Source organism: Lithobates pipiens, unplaced genomic scaffold (genome assembly GCF_037356315.1).
Source record: "Lithobates pipiens isolate NorthernLeopardFrog02 unplaced genomic scaffold, aLitPip1_a1.2 Scaffold_19, whole genome shotgun sequence".
Classification (NCBI taxonomy): domain Eukaryota; kingdom Metazoa; phylum Chordata; class Amphibia; order Anura; family Ranidae; genus Lithobates; species Lithobates pipiens.
Window position 1 is genome coordinate 237325991 of NW_027507764.1, and position 20895 is coordinate 237346885.

The 20895-nt window shown below is 43.7% G+C and overlaps 1 protein-coding gene across 11 annotated transcripts in view; it reads right to left on the minus strand.

The window, feature by feature from the left end:
- STX17 (syntaxin 17) overlaps positions 1-20895 on the minus strand; it is a 176563-nt gene that overhangs the window by 65562 nt on the left and 90106 nt on the right. For all 11 annotated transcript variants that reach the window (XM_077491811.1, XM_077491803.1, XM_077491806.1 and 8 more), the window contains 2 exons: positions 7065-7159; positions 2102-2152 (listed from right to left, as the gene is read on the minus strand). In XM_077491811.1, coding sequence (XP_077347937.1) covers positions 2102-2152; positions 7065-7159 — 146 coding nt within the window. The remainder of the gene's footprint in view (positions 1-2101; positions 2153-7064; positions 7160-20895) is intronic.

The following is a 20895-nucleotide window of genomic DNA, read 5'->3' on the forward strand; positions in this document are numbered from 1 at the left end:
AATCATTCATTGATGAGTACGTTTGGTCAGGGGGGTTCGACATATGGCCCCTCCAGTTTGACCACCACTATCTCCTTGGGATTTGAATCTGGTGCTCTCGGTGCTTCAGAAACTGCCGTTTGAAAACATTAGGAAGATCCCCTTATTGACACTCTCTCAGAAAGTAGTCTTTCTAGTGGCTATTACATCTGTCAGGAGGGTTTCTGATTGAAGGCCTTGTCTTGCAAGTCTCCCTACTTGAGCCTCCACAAGGATAAAGCTGTGCTGCGTCCGCAGTCTTCGCTTCTGCCAAAGGTCATTTGGCCTTTCATCTAAATGGAGGCATTGTGCTTCCATCCTTATGTCACTTTTGACACTATTTTGGGACCAATGACATTTATACAAGGATCAGAGCTAGGGAAGGGGTTAAACACTAGGGGGCGATCAAAGGGTTAAGTGTGTTCCCTCCACATATTCCAACTGCAGGGGGGGTGGGCTACCACTGACAGAAATCACTGTTCTCGATGGCAGGGAAAAGAAGATCTCTGTCATGTTATTAGGCAGAACAGGGAAATGCCTTGTTTACATAGGCAGTTCCCCGTTCTGCCTCTCCTTGCCACGATCGCGGGCCGCCGGCGGACAGAGAGTCCGCAGGACCCGCGGCACACGCAACCTATCCTGCTTTTGCGGACTGACGTACAGGTACGTCAGTTTGCGCAGGAGAGCCATTCTGCTGACGTATATCGGCATGAGCCAGTTGGCAAGTGGTTAATGAATATGTGTACAGCATCAATACGCTGTCCTCTCAAAACCAATCCCCTTTGATACTTTCATACATTTTGAATCCAGGACAATTCCAAGTTAATGGAGACGTTTAAAGCATCACTTACATGTCTTGTCCAAACCAATAAAAATAAATTGTAATTTTTTTTAGTACACTGATATATATATATATATATATATATATATATATACACATATACACACACACACAGTGTGGAAGGCTCTATACACACACACACACACACACACATATACACTCACACAAGCACATACATACCAACAAATAGCTTCTTTGCAACAAAGGTGATATTCTAGACCAGTGGTTCTCAACTCCTGTCCTCAGGACCCACTAACAGGCCAGGTTTGCAAGATAACTAAAATACATCACAGGTGATATAATTTTGTGCTCAGTGATTGCAGTATTCCTAGTCTGCATCTCTCCAAGGTAATACTTAAAATCTGGCCTGTTAGTGAGTCCTGAGGACAGGCGATGAGAACCACTGTTCTACGTGATAGTAGATACATTTCTAGGTGCTGATGGAAAGCAAGGCACTATGCCAGTATTAAAGCCCGCATTAACATTTTAATCCAAAGTGCCACAAAACAATATTATCAAAAAGCATGCTCTATTAAGTCCACGCTTTTCTATTTTGTTTAAAATAACCATGTACTCAATGTAAATACTCACAATGCTTTTTTGGTGTTTATTAAAAGTTTTAACTTTACAGTATACACTGGTAACGTTCTTTCTAAAGTTCTTCATTGTGATCGGTAGCAATTAACACAGTTACCAGTTTCAACTAGGAAGTATACTAACAAAGCAGATTGTAGGAAAACACAAATGTGCACATTATGGGGTTTTGCTTCCCCCTTACTGATAAGCATCTATTATTATCTGGTGCAAAAATGTAAATATTGAAATAACCACCTGAATAGTTCTATACTCCTATTTATTCTTCATATTCTTCATGTTTACAGGTACAGTGAACAAAGGAAACGTATGAATTTACAACAGGTATTGGCTGATAGAATGTGGCATATACTGATTGCATTATCTGTACCTATATTAGACTGTCATGTAGTAAAAATATTACTGTCAATTAGTAGATGCAAATCACATTATTCCTTCTTATGACAATAAAATTTAATCAATTTACATCCTCTGTCATGTGTGTTTATGTATATGTGTCACTGACACATATTTCCACTTGTCACGGAGCATTCAATCAGCACAACAAAACGTGATTACTACTTAGCAATTGACTAATCATGTTGTATACAGGGGAAACTAGAAATTCCAGGGAATTGTGATTCAAGTGTGAGACAACTGCATACTTACATGTACTAGGTGGGAAAATTCATTTACCATGTCATTCAGGTCAAGTAAATCCTAATGGGAAAGTTAACAGAAAATACAAATTTTAAAAATGCTAAATGCAAAAAACAAAGCCTAAGATCCTTCCTTTATCAGATAATATATACACAGTACATATGTAAAAATTGTAGCTTTGGGGGCAAGGCCAAGAATGTCCCTAGACAGCTCTGTTACCTGTGAAAACTACTTCATCTGCAATATACAGTTTTGACCTTGTTACCAAGATGCCAAAGGGCAAGAAAGTCTCTACACCCCAGCAAGAACTTATTGAGGACTCAGTAAACTCCCCCTCCCCACTTTGCAAACAAGATCGACATCTGTTCCCAATATGGTGCCCTTCCGGGAACCTGGCCATGCTGCAACAGACCCTGAGCCACAGGAGAGGAGTGCAGGCAGGGATGTGCTGCTCTCTTCCTCCACCCCTCCCGCTCACAGTGCCATTCCAACTCCTAGCCTGCTGGTTGCCCTAGCTCTCTCAGACACGTCAAGCCTTGTGTTCCCAGCCACTTAAGTGGGGATGACTGGCAGTGCACTCAGAGAACTCTTTGCCAGTTTCAAAGCAGATATAGACTTTAGGCCCACATCGAAGAGCCTTGACATGAGAAATAGAGCAGGTCAGACAGTCAGTTACTTGCATTGATTCCTGGGTATCTGCCCTGGAACACTCTCAGGAATCAGTGGACTCCTGCCTGGCCACATTAGAAGTATCCCATCATCTCCAAACCGTCACTTATCTGTTGCTGGTGGTAGATGATGGAGAAAACCTTAGCTGCCGCAACAATGTCCAGATTAGAAGCAACCCTGAGGCCACTGCTGGTCCAGACCTACTCTCCATGGTCATGACACTTCTTAACATCCTCTTAGACAGGGAATCTACTACGGCCATCAAAATCGATTGTGTGCATAGAGTAGCAGGTACCAGAGAGCCTGCCTCAGCAATGACTCTGTTGTAGACTGAAAGAAGAAATGCTGAAAAAGGCCTGGGAAAAGAAGTTGGCAGATTTTGATAGGGCCACCCCATCGGGGGGAGGATAGTCGGAGTGGAGGATAATATAGATGAAATCCACCAATACTTAGTGGTTCCTGGGATTCCTCAGCTTTCTTTGGAGAAAAGTTCCCTTGACTGCAGAAGAGTTCCTTATGGTTATAGTTACATAGTTAGTAAGGTTGAATAAAGACACCAGTCCATCCAGTGTGAGTGTCTACAATTGTCCCTATCCCTGTACATTGCATACTCACATCAGGCCCTACCCTCAGGGAGCCCACAATCCAAGGTCCACATTCATATACTAGGGCCAATTTTGGACAGAAGCCAATTGGCCTACCTGCATGTCTTTGGAGTGTGGGAGGAAGCCGGAGTGGCTAGAGGAAGCACACGCAGGCACAGGGAGAGCATGGCAGGTGGTGTTGTGGTTGGGATTTGAACCAGCGACCCCTTTTTACTGCTAGGCTAGAGTGCTAACCACTACACCACTGTGCCGCCACACAGTGGTGTAGTGAAATTTTTTAAAGATTCAAAACCAGGCCCTTGCCCCATACGGGTTCTCTCTACTTTATTATAAAACTTTTACTCATTCTCTGATGCAAACCCTAATTCAGGCTTTTAATGCGACACGTGAAGGCCATCATTTCCCATATGACACGTTATGGGTGACCATAACTGTTATTCCTATAGAAGGGAAAGATGAGACCCAATGCGTAAACAAAAGCCATATTTCACTGCTCAACATGGACTTAAAACGCTTCACTAAAATTCTGGCCAATGGACTTGGGCCTTGCAGATAATGACTGATCCTCCCTAATCAGGTGGGCTTCATACTCGATAGAGAGGCCAAAGAAAACATCACAAGGGCTCTAAATGTGATCTATCTGGTGCATGCTATCAACATCCTGGTGCTTCTGCTATCTATGGATGCTAATAAAAGCATTTGGACTGGGTAGACTGGTGTTTTATGAAAGTGGTGTTTCAACATCTGGGTTTCGGCACTCATCTAAGAAGGTGGATTGATAAGATCTATTCCGTTCCATTGGTCAAAGTCAAAATTAACATTTTATTGCCAGATGAGTTCAGGCTGATTAACGTAAATAGGCAGAGATGTACCCTTTCCACCATTATTTTTATCCTCACATTGGAACCCTTCCTATGCCACATCAGAGCAAACCCAAACATTGTCAGTCTACAAATATCTCAGGGGGAGCACAAAGTCGCAGGTTACGCAGACAATCGGTTATTCTTTGTCACCCAGCCTCTCCCCTCCCTCCTGGAGGAATTCGAGAAGTATAATGAGCTAACTTCAAAATACATTTTCGTTAGGCTTTAAACATTAACCTATTATAGGCCACTGTTGATGTTCTGAGGCCTCACGTCACATTTAAGTGGGCTCACCACCACATTTGCTATCTGGGGACTCATTTAAAGTGATATTAAACCTTCACATTTAGTTTTTTGTTTTAAATAATATATATATTATACTTCCCTTCTCTGTACAAAACCATTCTCCTCTCGGGTCCTCTGCCAGCGCAATCAATCTGCCAGTGAGGAGGAAGAGAGCCGCTGCTCTCATGCACAGTGCTGGATCGAGATCGTGCTCAGGTAAGTATGCAGGGGGGACTGGGGGGGGATCATGTGACACAGAAGGTTTTTTACTTTAACGGATAGAATGCATTAAAGGTAAAAAAATTCTGCCTTTACAACAACTTTAACTCTCTCCCTAAAGGGGATCTTCTCAGCTAACTTCCCTCTCAGAAAGTGGTCTACTAAGTGTTTTTCATGGTTCAGGAGGAAAAATGTCCTCAAGATGAACAATCTCCCAAGGCTATGCTACCTGTTAGAAACCCTCCCAATTCAATTTCCCTAAACAAGTATGCAGAGATTTTACCACATATGTATGCACCCAAAAGTCTCATAGACTATCCTACACCTTGCTGTCATGCCCCAAGCAAAGTGGTGGCTTGGGTTTTCCAGACCCTTAGTACCATAGGCTAGTCCATCTTGCACAAATCTTAGATTGGTACACCCATGATGGTAATAAGCACTGGATTCAATTAGAGCAAGAAACTGGATTCTCCATTGTGGTGTCTCCCAGCTTAGTGCAGAGCTTCCTCCCTCCACTACATCCCAACCCCTGGTAGGACACAGGGTCCACCTCTGCTTTAATGAATTGGGAGATATAATTTCTGAGAAATCCCCTTTTTGTATGACTCCAGTCATAGGACATCCTGACTTCCTCCCTGGTACTACCGAGAGACTTTTCAATCTCTGTCTCAAAGCCTTCCTTATCACTTCAGGAGTTTGAGGAATTTGTCTTCCCCGCTTCCTTCTTTAACTGGCTTTGAAACGGTATGTACTTCTGCTTCACCAGTGAGACATAATTTGTCTCTTTCCATCAAGCTACTCATCCTCCCTCCAGACCACCAAGAGCCATCAAACATCACTACGTGGGAGACTGACTTGGGCATCAGCTTTTCAGAATAGCAGAAAGAGCACATTATGCATTCCACATGTACTGTAGCTCCATTGAGGAAACTGGGGGTACAGAGATAAGCAGAGTGGCTTTGGGGTACAGGGGTGAGCAGAGAAGGGGGCTTTGATGTACAGAGGTGAGCGGACACTGGGTGTGGGGTACAGAGGTGCGCCAATAGGGGGTTTGGGGTACAGAAGTGAGCCCATAGGTGGTTTGGAGTACAGAAGTGAGCAGATGGGGAGGGTTTGAGGTAAACAGGTGAGCAGACAGGGGGCCTGGGTTACAGAGGTAAGCAGATGGGGGAGGGGGGTATAGAGGTGAGCAATGCAGGGGGGTTGGGGTACAGAGGTGAGCAGAGAGGTGGAGGTGAGCAGAAAGGGGCTTCAGGGTACAAAGGTGAGCAGAGAGGGGAGATTTGGGGTGTGGAGGTGAGCATCCCAAGTGGAGGTTCACATCTGTCCCGCTGCGTGTAGGGCAGTCCATTCATTTCAATGGGCTTTCCTACCTGCAGAACAGGGAAATAAGTCCTTGACCCTTTTTTTTTTTAAACGCGCTGCATTTGCCAATGCATGGGGACAGAATTGGGAATTAATGACATCAATTCCCAGACACGCAGTAATGTGAACCAAGCCTTAAAATGGGGTGCCTTGAGACTGAAAATACTTAAGAGCGCCCTGACTAGAAAAAGGTTGAGAAGCACTGTTAGATGAACCCTCTCTGTATATATCAATGAGGTTACACCTGGATGCCATTGCTGTTAAAGCGGTGTTCCAGCCACAAATTTTTTTTATTTTTTAATCAGCAGCTACAAACACTGTAGCTACTGACTTTTAATAAGGACACTTACTTGTCCAGGGAGCCCGTGATGTCGCCGCCCCCCCCGCCCCCCAGGCCGATCCATCCATTGTATCAGGTGTAGGCACCGCCATTCTAATTAAGGAAAATTGGCAGTGGAGCCTTCAGGCTTCCCCGCAGGCATCCTACTTCGCATGTGTGAGTCGTGCGCCGCTTTCTGAACGGCCCTGTTGTCTTCTGGAACACACACACAGGTCCCAGAAGGCAGTGGGGGAGCAGGAGGAAATGACGCCTTGGGCTGTGGCAAGCTAGGAATGAAGTACATTATGTACTTCATTAAAGGTAAGAAAGAAAAAAAAGAAAACAAAATGTTATCCGAAAACAAAGTGTGGAGAGGTGTTCTTTCCTTTAAGATCAAGTTGTAAAAGTGGGAGGAACTCTGCTTTAATTTTACTATGACCTATCACTGTAACAATGCCTGCGTACTGTCATGTCTTTATGTGCCTTTTATTGACATTTCACATCCTCCATGTGTTTTCCTATGATGATGTGTTTATTTTTTTCCACTATGTACTTTGTATTTTAATAAAAAAATGTAATAAAGAATTTTTTTAAAAATGGCAGTTTTAAGTAAACAAAATACAAAAGGAAATGCGTTGAATGTGTACCTTTTCCAGCGAATTCCAGGATTCTGAGGCAATCTGATCTTGAATTTCTAAAAACTGTGCATCAATTTGGCTCTCAGAATCTTTTACACCAGAACCTACAGAGAAAGTATACAATTTAGAAAGTGAACACCAAAACCAGGTAAACCCTATAACGCCCGCAAAAAACTGCTGGCAAAATAAACACACAATTTTTACCCATGTGCCAAGTATGCTCTTCCTGTACTCAAAAATGGAAAGGATTATCTTACTTGCCAACATTTAAGATATGAGTGAGGGGGTGGAGCTAGTGGCCGACATGTGAGCAGCACTGTGAAGGAGCTCCAGCTGAGACGACGAACCCTGCCTAAATCCTGAGTGTCATAGACACAGATCCTTCACGGCACAGATACCCTGAGACTCCCTGGACCCTACAGAACGTGCAGGCATGGTGAAATACGGGCCAGCATCCTTGGAATCTGCCGCCGACCACCTATCCCGTTATGCATGGTGATCCCAAGATGGTGATGGCCATGCGGCAGAGGAACAGGGCCCAAGCAGTGCACAGCGGACCGGAGCAGTTCGCTCACCCACGCAGCCAGGGAAGGTAAGCCCGCTACCCCGCAGGTCTCAGGGCAGGAGGAGGGGCTCATCCCTGGATAGCTGTCCCCCCAGGGACATGCGGGAGATGGAGGGCAAAGGGGAACCCTCACTAAAACAAATCATGGAAGCCATATACACATGCCAAACCACTTTGACTGAACATATTGATGGGATAAGGGCAGAAATGTCTTTTCTTAAACAAGATGTACAGACTATCAGAGAGAGGGCCTCAGAAGCCGAGCAACAGATTAGTGATATGGAGGATGTAGTGCGCCCCATGGAAAATAAAGTGCAAACCCTGCATAGAGATGTCTGTGTCCACACTGAAAAGCTGGGAGACATGGAAGACAGGCAGAGGAAGAACAACCTCCGTTTTGTTGGTTTCCCTGAAAAAGCAGAGGGTAAACAGACTGCAGATTTTCTAGAGCTATGGCTTAAAGATAATATGGCTGACACCACGTTCTCACGTTTATTTGCCATAGAGAGGGCCCACAGAATCCCTTCTAAACCACTTCCTCCTGGAGCACACCCGTGCCCACTTATTGCCCGTATATTACATTTCAGAGACTGGGAAAGTATCCTTCGTGCAGCCCGTACAGGGGGTGAATTACAGTATAATGTGAACCGCATTTCCATACACCTGGATTTCTCTGCAGTCACGCAGAAGCAGAGAGCCAGTTTTGTTCATGTTAAGAAAAGGCTACAGGAATTACAAATGCCATACAGTATGCTCTACCCTGCAAAACTACGGGTGGTGGACAGAGGTAAAGCCTATTTCTTTAATACTCCTATTGAAGCTTCATGCTGGTTGGACAATAGGGGAAGTCGCAGCCCAGAGGCCGCTGAGGGTATTGCAGTTATGTTTGGATCAAAGGCGCCAACAATCCCATGAACATCTGTAAACATCATCTTGTTACTTTTGCAATACTGACTGACACTACAACAGTTTGGTACAATGTGTTTTTTTTCTTCAGAACATTCTACAACAGAGAGAGCGGACACGGAGTTAGGAGAGGAAGTCCACAAGTCTATGGGAGATGCTCATCTTTTGGGGGAGAGGTTGAAGGGAGAGCGAGTGAGGGGTGTTTGTTTGTTTTTTTGGCATTTTTATTTTTTAATTTTTCCCTCACAGGTCTCCCATCTGTTTTTGCATTTCTCTCCCCAACGTGGTTTCTGGGTTTCTCTCCCGTGAAGGGTTTTTGTTTTTTACCCTCCAGTTTTGATGGACTTCCAAATTGGACATTGTCTGCCTCTTTCAAGTAATGCTGCCTAGACATATGCAGTGTTGTTTTGAATAGTAGAGACCCGTGACCCCCCAAGGTCATTTACACTATATTTCAGTTATGGGATTCAGGCACACAACAGGTTGGGGCTGAGTGCAGGATGGGAAGGGTGGGGTTAAAGTTGTTTCTAAGTTTGTGCTGGGTGCTGCCTTTTTTTTCTTCTCTTGCTCTGCTCTTCACAGGACAGAAGTTTCCCAGGTGCTTCCACACGAGAGACTTCCCACAGACATACAGTACATATTCTCTTTAGTTACAGATGGTGGGTAAGATAAATCTGATATCATGGAATGTACGTGGTCTGAACTAAAAAATGAAGAGGTCCCTTCTTTCTTAGGAAGTATAAACCTCACATTGTCCTATTACAAGAAACGCATTTACAGGGCTCCAAGGTAATGGCTTTGAAGAAAGCCAATATTATGAGGGTATTACATGCTGAATATTCCACTTATTCAAGGGGAGTAGCCATTTTGGTTACCAAGAAACCTGCGGCACATATCTTGCAGGTCAAATTAGATCCAAATGGCAGATATGTCATATTAGTATGCTGAATGTTTAACGTTTGCCTGACGTTGGTTTGTCTGTACATCCCACCCCCCTTCTCCTTCCAGATATTAGACAAAATATTGCAAGAAGCTGTATTAATTGCACAGGGCCCATTGTTACTATTGGGAGATTTTAACGCACTGTTGGATGGGGATCTAGACAGACATGGATGTATATCTAACTCTCATTATATCCTTTCTTCCTGGCTCGAGAGCTATGCTCTCACTGATGTTTGGAGACAAAGACATCCTGGAACAAGGGAATACTTCTGTCACTCGGAGACCCATAGAACACTGTCTAGGATAGACTTGTTACTCTCTACCTTGGATGGCCTCCCACTCATTGCTGATATTAGATATCTCCCTAGAGCCATTTCTGACCATTCTCCGCTGGCGGTTATGCTAGTTCTTGATGCCCCTCGGGGAAGACGACACTGGCGTATGAATGTATATTGGCTCCAAGAGGAATTTATTACTATAAAATGCAAAACAAATATTGAGCATTTCTAGAGAGAGAATGGGAGGGACACACAGATTGCTAACCAGTGGGATGCCTTTAAGGCAACTATGAGAGGGGTGTTCACTGTGGAAACTAGGGATTTCTCCAGGGCTCTGAACTCTGAAGTAAAAAAAGCGGAATCTGAGACCTTGGAGGCGGAAAGTAATTACATTCAGGACCCATCCCCTATTAAGTACCAAATATGGCAAGATGGAACCAGACTGTATAAACTGCTCCTGACTGAACATGCTACAAAAAAGCAAGTACACCACTCTAGGTCCTTTTTTGAGTTTGGTGACAAAAGTGGCCGTCTATTAGCTTTTTTAGCAAAGCCATTGTATACTCCGACCACGGTATTGCAACTTAGTTATTCCAGGGGGGAAACAGTGAGAGAACTGCCCGAGATCTTAAACACCTTCGTAAACTTCTATGAAATCCTGTATCAGCCTCAGACTCTACATACCCAACAGGACCTAAACACTTACCTGGACTCCCTTACTTTACCCTCATTGACGCTGGAGGATAGTGTAGCTTTGGACCTACCCATAACACAGGAGGAGATATCTGGGGCTATTTCTTCCTTTAAAACTGGTAAGTCTCGATGGATTCCCGACTGACTGGTATCAGCTACATAGGGAACAACTGGTCCCTTTTTTGCAAAAAGTTTTTATTTCAGCTGAAAAGGACGAAATACTTCCAGACTCTATGAGAGAAGCGCTGATTGTGGTGATCCCCAAGCCCGGGAAAGTTCCCCAAGAATGTAATACCATATAGGCCAATCTCGTTAATAAATTCGGACGTCAAGATTCTGGCCAAGGTCTTTGCCAGTAGATTACTGTCGGTTGTTCTCAAACGAATAAATTCTGATCAGACAGGATTCATACCTGGCCGCTGTACAGACTCAACACATTAATATGGGCAGGAGAGTGATTGCCTCTCTAGATACAAAGAAGGCGTTTGACTCTGTAGAATGGGACTATTTGTTCTCCATCCTTGATAGAATGGGATTTGGCCAGAGGTTTATCTCATGGGTAAAATTACTGTATAAAGACCCAAGAGCGAGCGTCAGAGTGAATGGACTTATATCAGACTCTTTCCAGATCCATAGGGGAACGAGACAGGGGTGCCCCATGTCCCCTCTTCTATTTGCTTTAGCTATTGAGCCACTGGCTGTTGAACTTAGATCCCATGATACGATTAGGGGGTTTTTGGTTGGGGAGCTGGAGGAACGCTTGTCATTATATGCTGATAACATGCTCCTGTATCTGGGAGACCCTGACAGTTCTTTGTCAACTGCGGTCTCCCTGGTTCAGGAATTTGGTGACTTTTCCGGTTTCCACATTAACTGGACTAAGTCAGCCCTTTTTCCTCTAGATCCACAGCCGAACCTGTCCCTTCCCGAACAATGTCCCTTAACCACAGTCTCACAATTTAAATATTTGGGAATAAAGATCCAACTCCCAGTGGACTAATTTGTTGAGATGAACTTATGGCCCTTCATTACAGCCTTCCAAGATAGGATTCGGAAGTGGAAGGATTTACCACTTTCACTGTTTGGGAGGGCCAATTTGTTTAAAATGATTTTCCTCCCCAAATTCCTCTACATCCTCTCCAATGCCCCAACATACATCCCAAAAAAGACATTTAGGCACATTAATTTTCTACTAACCTCTTTTCTGTGGGGCAATGGGGTGGCTAGAATTGCGCTGGAGCTTCTACAGCTACCGGTGGGGAGGGGTGGCCTGGCAGTACCTGACCTCCGCCTATATTATCTCGCCTCGCAACTAGTACATATTCATTGGCGAATGTTTCCACAGCTGAACAATGCGGCAGCGGCGGTTGAGGCGTCTGTGGTGACTTCTTATGAGACTCCATTAAATTTCTTCTTCAGGGGGGTGACACCCACCGAGAGAGGAAATGAAATGCTTGGCTCTGCTAAGCGGATTCTGGGGATTTGTTTAAAACATATACTGGACACTCCACTTCAGCTGTCACCCAACACCCCATTGTGGTTTAACCCATGCTTGAAGTTTTTTCATTTGGAGGATGGTTATAGATGGGCCAAATTTGGCTTGACCTACTTACACCAATTATACGATGATAATTGGGATTTGAAGTCGTTTGTACAACTGAAAAGGGATCTGGATCTTCCAGATACATGGGAGTACCAATTTACCAGACTAAAACATGCTGCTCGTGCTCAATTTGGAGCAGAGCCAGTATCCCTTGTAAACTCCAAAATGGAGATACTCCTTGCGCATCCGGAGCACACGAAACTAATCTCCACCTATTATAACACTCTTGAGGGAAAAGTATACCGAAAGAAAGGAAACCTAGGGAGAAATGGACTGGGCTTATACCAGAAATTACAGAGGATCAATGGGAGGAGGTATTGGCTTCATATTTACCTATGGTTATATCTGCCAGAGACAAAATGATCCAATTAAGGTACCTACATCAAACGGATTACACCCCACTTAGATTATATAAAATGGGAAGGAGAGACGACCCCACTTGTCATAAAATGTTCCTCTGCAGAGGGTTCCTTTATACATATGGTCTGGGAATGAGATCGAATAAGGCCACTATGGTCTCAGGTGACCCAATTCATATCGGACACCTTAGATCTGCCTAACATTTGTAGCCCACTTTTAGGACTATTGGGAATTATAGAGGATGAGGTTATGAGTAATAATACAAGAGTACTATTAAGGCTACTATTTTATTATGTTAGAAAACTCATCGCTCTTTAATTGATTAGCAATGACCACCTTACATTGAACGCTTGGAAAGGATTAGTCAATGCCAATGTCACCATGCATAAAATGACATATGACTCCAGAGGCTGCCCTAAGAAATTTAATAAAGTCTGGGGTAAATGGGTTAAATCAACTGAAACTGCACAATCTGACACTTAATGGGAAACATAAAATGTATGAAAGAATGATGAGATCTGATGGAGGGAGAGCGGTAGCACACGGCACAGGACCTAAAAGGTTAACATTATTATACCTTATGTTATTGGAAATGGCAAGCTACACCTAAAGTAGTATATTATATACTGTTTCTTTAAAAAAAAAAAAAAAAAAGAGAGGATGGGCTAAATGTACAATTTATGATCTACACGGAGATGTCTGTTTATTAATGACCACCCACAAATTGCTAATTTGGTTGAAATCCATGGAATATACTGTGTTACAAATGTTATGCTTTGTACTTGACATGTATGTACATTTGGCAAATAAAAACCTTCAAAAAAAAAAAAGATATATGAGTGAAAAACTAAAAATGCAGACACAGAATTACCCATTTCTGCTCACAATCTGTATATAAACATTGTCACATGCTGGAGATACCTTTATAAACAACCCTCTATGAGAGCTGCTAGCTGACACAATGGGGGGAGATCTACTAAAACTGTTACACACATAATCTGGTGCAGCTGTGCATAGTAACCAGATTCTAGGTTTTATTGGCAAAGTTTAAAGAGGTTGTAAACCTTAGTTTGTTATTTGTACCTATAGGCAAGCCTAAAATAAGGCTTACCTAAAGGTACTGGAAATATCTGTTAAATGTGCGCCATTTAGGGGATATTTACTGTATATTGCGCCAATGATGTCATTGGCGCATGCACTCTGAAGGGACTGTTTCTTCAGGAGTCAGTGCTGTGAGTGACGGCTCACGCACGCATGCAGCCCTGAGAGGAAGTAAACACTGCCTCTTTTTTACCTGCAAACGAAGCCCTTGTTGTCACCGCTGGAGGCCCCATCCATCTTTGCCCATCTTCCTTCCAGGTCCACAGACCCTGGCTATGTGACTGGACGGAGCCATGTGACGTCACTACTGCACATGCGCGTGGGAGCCACCGATCACATCACTGGGCTCTGAAAAAAAATGACACAGGTGGACGTTCCTTCAGAGCAGATCCACCAATGAAGTCATCGGGGGCATATACAGTAAATATCTCCTAAACTGTGAAAGTAGAGAATAGATAAGCCTTATTATAGGTAGAGGTCGACCGATATGGATTTTTCTCTGGCCGATGTCGATGCAGATATTTAGAAATCGCGGTGGCCGATGGCCCCCCACCCCAAAGCACCTTGTCCCCATATGGATGAGGACAAAGGCCTCTTCCCAACAACCCTGGCCGTTGGTTGTTGGTGTCTGTGGGCGGGGGGCTTATCAGAATCCGGAAGCCCCTTTAGTAAGGGGGCCCCCAGATCTCGGCCCCCCACCCTATGTGAATGAGTATGAGGTACACAGGTTTTTAAAATACTTTATTAGACAGCTCCGGGGGTCTGCTTCTGTCTCCGGGGGTCTTCTCGCCGGACTCCTCCGCTATCTTCTGCTTTTTTACTAGCTCTTTTACTAGCAGAGGAGCCTGGCTTTCTCCTTCGTCACCGCCGTCCGGGGGTCTTCTTCCGACGTCGGGGGTCTTGTCCCGCTCTTCGGTTCTTCTTGCCGGGCCTCCGCTTTCTTTTTCCAGCTCTTTTACTAGCGTTGGCCCGGTCTTGTCGCTGTCGCCGCCGCCGCCTTCTGCTTCTTCTTCTTCCACCTTCTTTTCTTCTTCCGATGTTGACACGAAGCTCTCTCTGGCCGTAATGGCAGGGACGCGTTGTGCGGCGACTTATATATATAAGGATAAGGGGCCGGGTCACCAGGTGATGTTACATGGTGACCCCACCCCTTATGATGTCACAGTCCCAGAGGATGCTGGGACTGTGACATCATAAGGGACAGAGTCACCATGTGACATCACCCGGTGACCCCGCCCCTTATCCCTATACAAGTCGCCGCACAACCTGTGCCTGCCATTGCGGCCAGAGGGAGGAGGAGGAGGAGGGCGGCGGCGGCGACAGCAACCAGACCAGGCCAACGCTAGTAAAAGAGTTGGAAAAAGAAAGCGGAGGCCCGGCAAGAAGAACCGAAGATTGGGACAAGACCCCCGAAGTTGGAAGAAGACCCCCGGGGGTGGCAGCGGCGACAAAGGAGAAAGCCGGGCTCCTCCGCAAGGTAAAAGAGCTAATAAAAGAGCAGAAGATAGTGGAGGAGTGCGGCGAGAAGACCCCAAAGATTCAGGGGGGGGGGCATTTGCTCGTCCCCACCCCCTTTCCTGACCAGCCGGGCTGCATGCTCGGATAAGGGTCTGGTATGGACTTTGGGGGACCCCCACGTCGTTTATTTGGCTAGGGGTTCCCCTTTAAATCCATACTAGGTGATGGGGCTCATGAGGTGTCAATCTCGCCGATGGAGGCTGCGACATTGACTTCCTTCGCTAGTCCTGTCTACCTGGAGTCACATTCAAAATTAACGGACTTTACTCTGTGTGTGGGCAAGTCCGTTCATTTCAAAAGTCTGGCGGGTCCCTGCCATAGTCCGGCGGATTGTCCGCCGGAAAAGACCTGTTGTGTGTGGGCAAGTCTACTCCTTCGGAAAATCTGACGGACCTCCGCTGCAAAGTCCGGCGGGTTGTCCGCCGGATAGTCTGATTGTGTGTACGCGAATCTAAACAACAAAATAATGGTGCATGTCCATCGATACAAGTACATAAGCCCTTTTTGTGAGGTAGTGCACAATATCCCTACACCCTTAGTGGGAATTATTCATAATATAGGCGACAATATTGCTCCCAAATCACCTCCATGCTCTCTAGCCTCTCACCTCAGGTAAGTATTAAATCAGAATAGCCTATGGTTACTTGGACGGTGTACTGGCGTGTAGTCACCTGTTGGCATCATCTATAGTTGTTTCCGATGATTTGCTCTCACATATGTTGTGTCTCTGTTTTCTCCCAGGGGGTTCCCATTAATATCTTCTCAAAGGGGTATATATAAAGAAGAGCACTCTCGTAGTGTGGTAACTTAGAATGAATTTATTAAAATCATAACATCATACAGTGCACTCACATGAAAAAGTAACGGCGTATATCCTCGTTCCACAATCACATCACTTCCGGTATGCCACCAGTCACGCCCTACGTGTTACATCACGGTCACGTGACTTCATCAGATCACCACAGATTTTCAATCGGATTCAAGGCTGGGCTCTGGTATGGGCCATTCCAAAACGTTAATCTTGTTCTGGTGAAGCCATTCCGTTGTTGATTTGGATGTATGCTTTGGGTCATTATCATGCTGAAAGATGAAGTTCCTCTTTATGTTCAGCTTTCTAGCAGAAGCCTGAAGGTTTTGTGGCAATATTGACTGGTATTTGGATCTGTTCATAATTCCCTCTACCTTGACTAAGGCCCCTGTTCCAGCTTAAGAAAAACAGACCCAAAGCATGATACTGCCACCCAAATGCTTCAAGGTGGGTATGATGTTCTTTTAGTGATGTGCAGTGTTGTTTTTGCACCAAACATACAGTATATTTTGAAATTATTGCCAAAAAGTTCAACTTTGGTTTCATCATAACACATTTTCCTACACGCTTTTGTTAGTGTTCAGATGTGTTTTAGCCGGGCTTGGATGTTTGTCTTTGTATGAAAAGGCTTCCATCTTGCCACTCTACCCCATAGCCCAGACATATGCAGAATACAGGAGATTGTTGTCACATGTATCTCATAGCCAGTACTTGCCAGAAATTCCTGCAGCTTCTTTAATGTTTCTGAAAGCCCCCCTGACCAGTTTTGTCCTTGTCTTTACATCAATTTTGGAGGGACGTCCAATTCTTGGTAATGTCACTGTTGTGCCATATTTTCTCCACTTGATAATGACTGTCTTCATTGTGTTCCATGGTATATCTAATGCCTTGGAAATTCTTTTGTACCATTTTCCTGTCTGATACCTTTTGACAATGAGAACCCTCTGATGCTTTGGAAGCTCTCTGTGGACCACAGCTTTTGCTGTAGGATGCGACTAAGAAAAAGTCTGGAAAGACATACTAGAACAGCTGAACTTTATTTGTGGTTAATCAGAGGCACTTTAAATGATTTTCAATTTCAATTTCAATTTCAATTTTCAATTTCAATTTTTTTCAATTGAGTTGTGCAGTTTAAAGACAGGGTGGATAAAAATCACAGATTTTTTTTAAATTTTAAATTGGATATTTTTTATTTATTTTAATAAAATAAGTAAAAATCTATCTAAAGATAGTTTTCTATTTAGGATTGTGACAGGAGTCACTTTGGGTGGGGGGGGGGGGGGGGGTGGGGGTTGTGCAACTCAGCTTACTTCAAAGAGCACTGGAAACTCTGTGTCCAGCTTCCCCTGACCCTCTTATGTGTAAATCATCCTGTATCCATTAGGGGCGTACCCACTCAATGCCTGAAAACCCCACTATGATCTGTGCTAGTCAGACTCAATGTTGTATATATGTATATATTGTGTGTTGTCTCATGCTGTTGTGGACTCTTTGCTGTGATCATTTGAGGTGTGGCTGTATTCCATTGTTTGTGTCTGTCTGCCTTGGAAGAAATAGATATTATGGGATGGATGTCTATGTGGAGGTTGGGGGTGAGGATTCCTCCAACAACATTTACTGATGAGTAGTCTGAATACACTTGACCTGTGTGTCTATTGTGATTGGACAGGAATTTTCCTAGAATGCAGGTACTCAAGATCCCAGAGTAATTTCAGGAATAACCAACCCCCTAGGGTGCATACGCAAACCTCCATCATGACTGCCTTGTTGTGAGACACCCGAGGTCATATTGGGCACCCTCTTCCCCTGGGTTCATCTCAGATAACCTGCAGGTTATATTGTTTATTTTACTAGAAAATCGTTGATATGGTTATGTTATCTTAATGTTTATTTTTGGTTCTCTCGCTAGAGCTGTAGCTAATTTCTTTCACTATCTCCATCTGTTAACCTCTAGCTGAATGCTGACGGAGCGCTCTGCTCCCATGTACCTCTTCCACGGTACATCCCCTACCCACCTTCCTTCTGGGATTGGTGAAAGTGGGTAGCCCCCGAGCTGTATCACCCGAACTCTCCCCGGAGATCTGGACTGCTGCCTGCTTTCTCCCTCCCCACAGGGATCACCGCAGCATTCTGCGTGACATACTACGATTTCCCATGAAAGCTACGATTATGTCCTCTACATAAACTCGCTTTTCATCACCTACGGTATCTTTCCTTATCTATTATCTAAAAGGAAATTCCAATGCTTCTCACAGACATTGTACGAGTGGGGGAAAAAACCTAGTAGACAATTGGCGAGATCCCTTAAAGCAAAACAGTCTAAATCTTTTATCCGTAAAATAAAACTCCCTAATGGTGATCTTGTTTATGCAACTCCACACATTAGGAGCTTTGTACACACAATAACACTGCGCAGTACCAAAGGTATAGGAAAAAGCTGCCAACACACTAAAACTAGGATTTTTTAGTCACAGAAACGTCAAATATAAAGTGTAAGCGCTAAATATATGCTGCCATAATAGTCAAAATAGAAAGTGAAAAAAAAAAAATATATAGAAAAATTAGCAACATATATGCTGGAAAAGCATATAGAAAACCCTATACAGTGTATTCATATAACTATGATTTTTTTGTGAAATATGACCACAAATATGAGGATATAAGGATAAATAGTTAAATGTACAAATAATGGTTAGGTAGAGTCCATATTTTATGATAATAAATACATAAACGTGAGTCCCAACAAAATTTGGTGAAAGCCGGAATCCAAATCAGGTGTGACCATAAAAATTCCACCGCAGTGCAACTCCCACCACCTTAAGAAGCGCAGGCTTACCGGATGGTAAATCCTTCCCTCTTTTCTCCTCCAGTACCAACCGCTCCCGCTGTAAAAATTTTTAAAGACTTGGTACTCAAAGATTTGGCCAACCTACCGGTGAAGAAACACTACCCCTCCTCTCTGCCAAAAATTGCATTGCGGTCACTATGTGACCAAAAACAAGTCATCATACGTCCGGCAGACAAGGGAGGTGGCATTGTTATTCTCGACAGAAATAAATATGAGGAGGAAATGGCTAATATTCTGAGCGAACCTGGTACATATCGAAAATTGCCTAATAATCCCACCAATGTGTATAAGAAACAATTGAATGACCTTATAGATAAAGGCCATGAACAAAAAATTCTGAATAAAAAAGAAAGAGCATTTTTAGTTCCCCTATCCCCACGAATACCCACCATTTATTTGCCCAAAATTCACAAAAATTTAGTTAACCCCCCTGGAAGGCCGATTGTTAGCGGCATCAATTCAGTGACATCCCGTATAGGCCGCTATGTTGACTTCTACCTCCAGCCTCTAGTCTGAAAGACACCATCCTATCTCAAAGATACAGGTGACACCATCAGGAGACTAGAAGGGCTACAGGTTCATGGGCAGTGCATTATTGCCACTGCCGATGTTGCATCCTTGTATACATGCATACCACAAGAGGGTAGGGAGCAGTCCCTTGTCTCCTGTCAATGTGACTATATTATTGAGTTGTTGGAATTTGACACAAGTCACAGTTATTTTTGGTTTAATGACCAATATTTTTTACAACAAAGGGGTGTGGCCATGGGGGCTAAGTTCGCCCCCAGTTTGGCCAACCTCTTTATGGCTAAATGGGAGGAGGATGTCGTCTATGCTCAACGGAGCCCATCATTAATTCTGTGGGTCCGGTACATAGACGACATCCTCCTCCTATGGGGTGGTACCCCTGAAACACTCTCGGAATTCTTTTCTGGTTTGAATTCCAATGATAGGGGCATCTCATTGACCTATCAGATGAGTACCGAGAAAATACAATTCCTAGATCTGGAGATAGGGATTGTGTCAGGTGGATTTAGTTTCAAGACACATTTTAAGTCCACAGATCGCAACAGCTATATCTCTATGGACAGCTGTCATCATAAAACCTGGCTCTCCTCTGTTCCACGTAGTCAATTTATCAGACTTCGTCGGAACTGCACTGATACAAATACCTTTTTCAACCAGGCTAATCTTTTAAAACAGCAGTTTATCGATAAGGGGTATCAAGCATCAATCTTGGATAAACAATTGCAGGAAGTTTCTCAAATCAGCAGGGAAACTCTATTACAGGTAAAAACTCCTCGGACTAATGGTGATGAGTTTATATAGTCTTTGTTTACTACATTCAACATCCAACATAGTCAAATAAAAACCATTTTTAGCAAACATTGGGAAAGCCTTAAAAATGACTCCATCTTAGGTCCTAAACTTCCTGAAAAAGCTAGAGTCCTTTTCAGAGGTGCCTCATCACTGCAGAGCAAGATAGCACCCAACATTATCAACCCACCAGTCCGTCCGACCTCCTTTCATAATCTTGTAGGGTATTTTCCCTGCAAGAAATGCACTGTATGTCAACACAATGCATTAATGAAACGGAAGGTCGTTGAGTTTACATCAACTGTGACTAAGAGGAGGTACTCTATAAAATCTTTTTGTACATGCAAAACAAGATATATGGTTTATCTAATAACCTGCCCATGTGGGAAACAGTATGTCAGTTGCACTACAAGAACGTTCTCTATCAGAGTAGGTGAACACATTTCCCTGATTAAAAGTAAAGAATCTAAGCATACGGTTCCAAGACATTACAAGGAATTTCACAATAGTGATCCAGAAGGTACACAATTCATTGTGATTGATAGGTACACACCACCATGGAGAGGGGGGGCCCTTACAAGAGGTGTCTCGAGGTTGGAGACCTATTGGATTTATGAACTCCAATCCCATTCCCCGTTCGGCATGAACGTGGAGTGGGATATTAATGCTTTTATTGATGACTCTTAAAATATAATTTTTGTGAATATAATTTTTCCCCCTTTTTTTTTTTTCGTGGGATTCACTCTTGTGTGTCACTTCAGTGGACATTTTATTTGCTATATAGAATTTGTCTTGATGGTAAATAATAATTTCTTCAAGACAAATCGAGTACGGGCCACTTTCCAGATTTGTCTTTGTACGTACTCATTTAATACATTGTTATACACATTTGAGGAGGAAT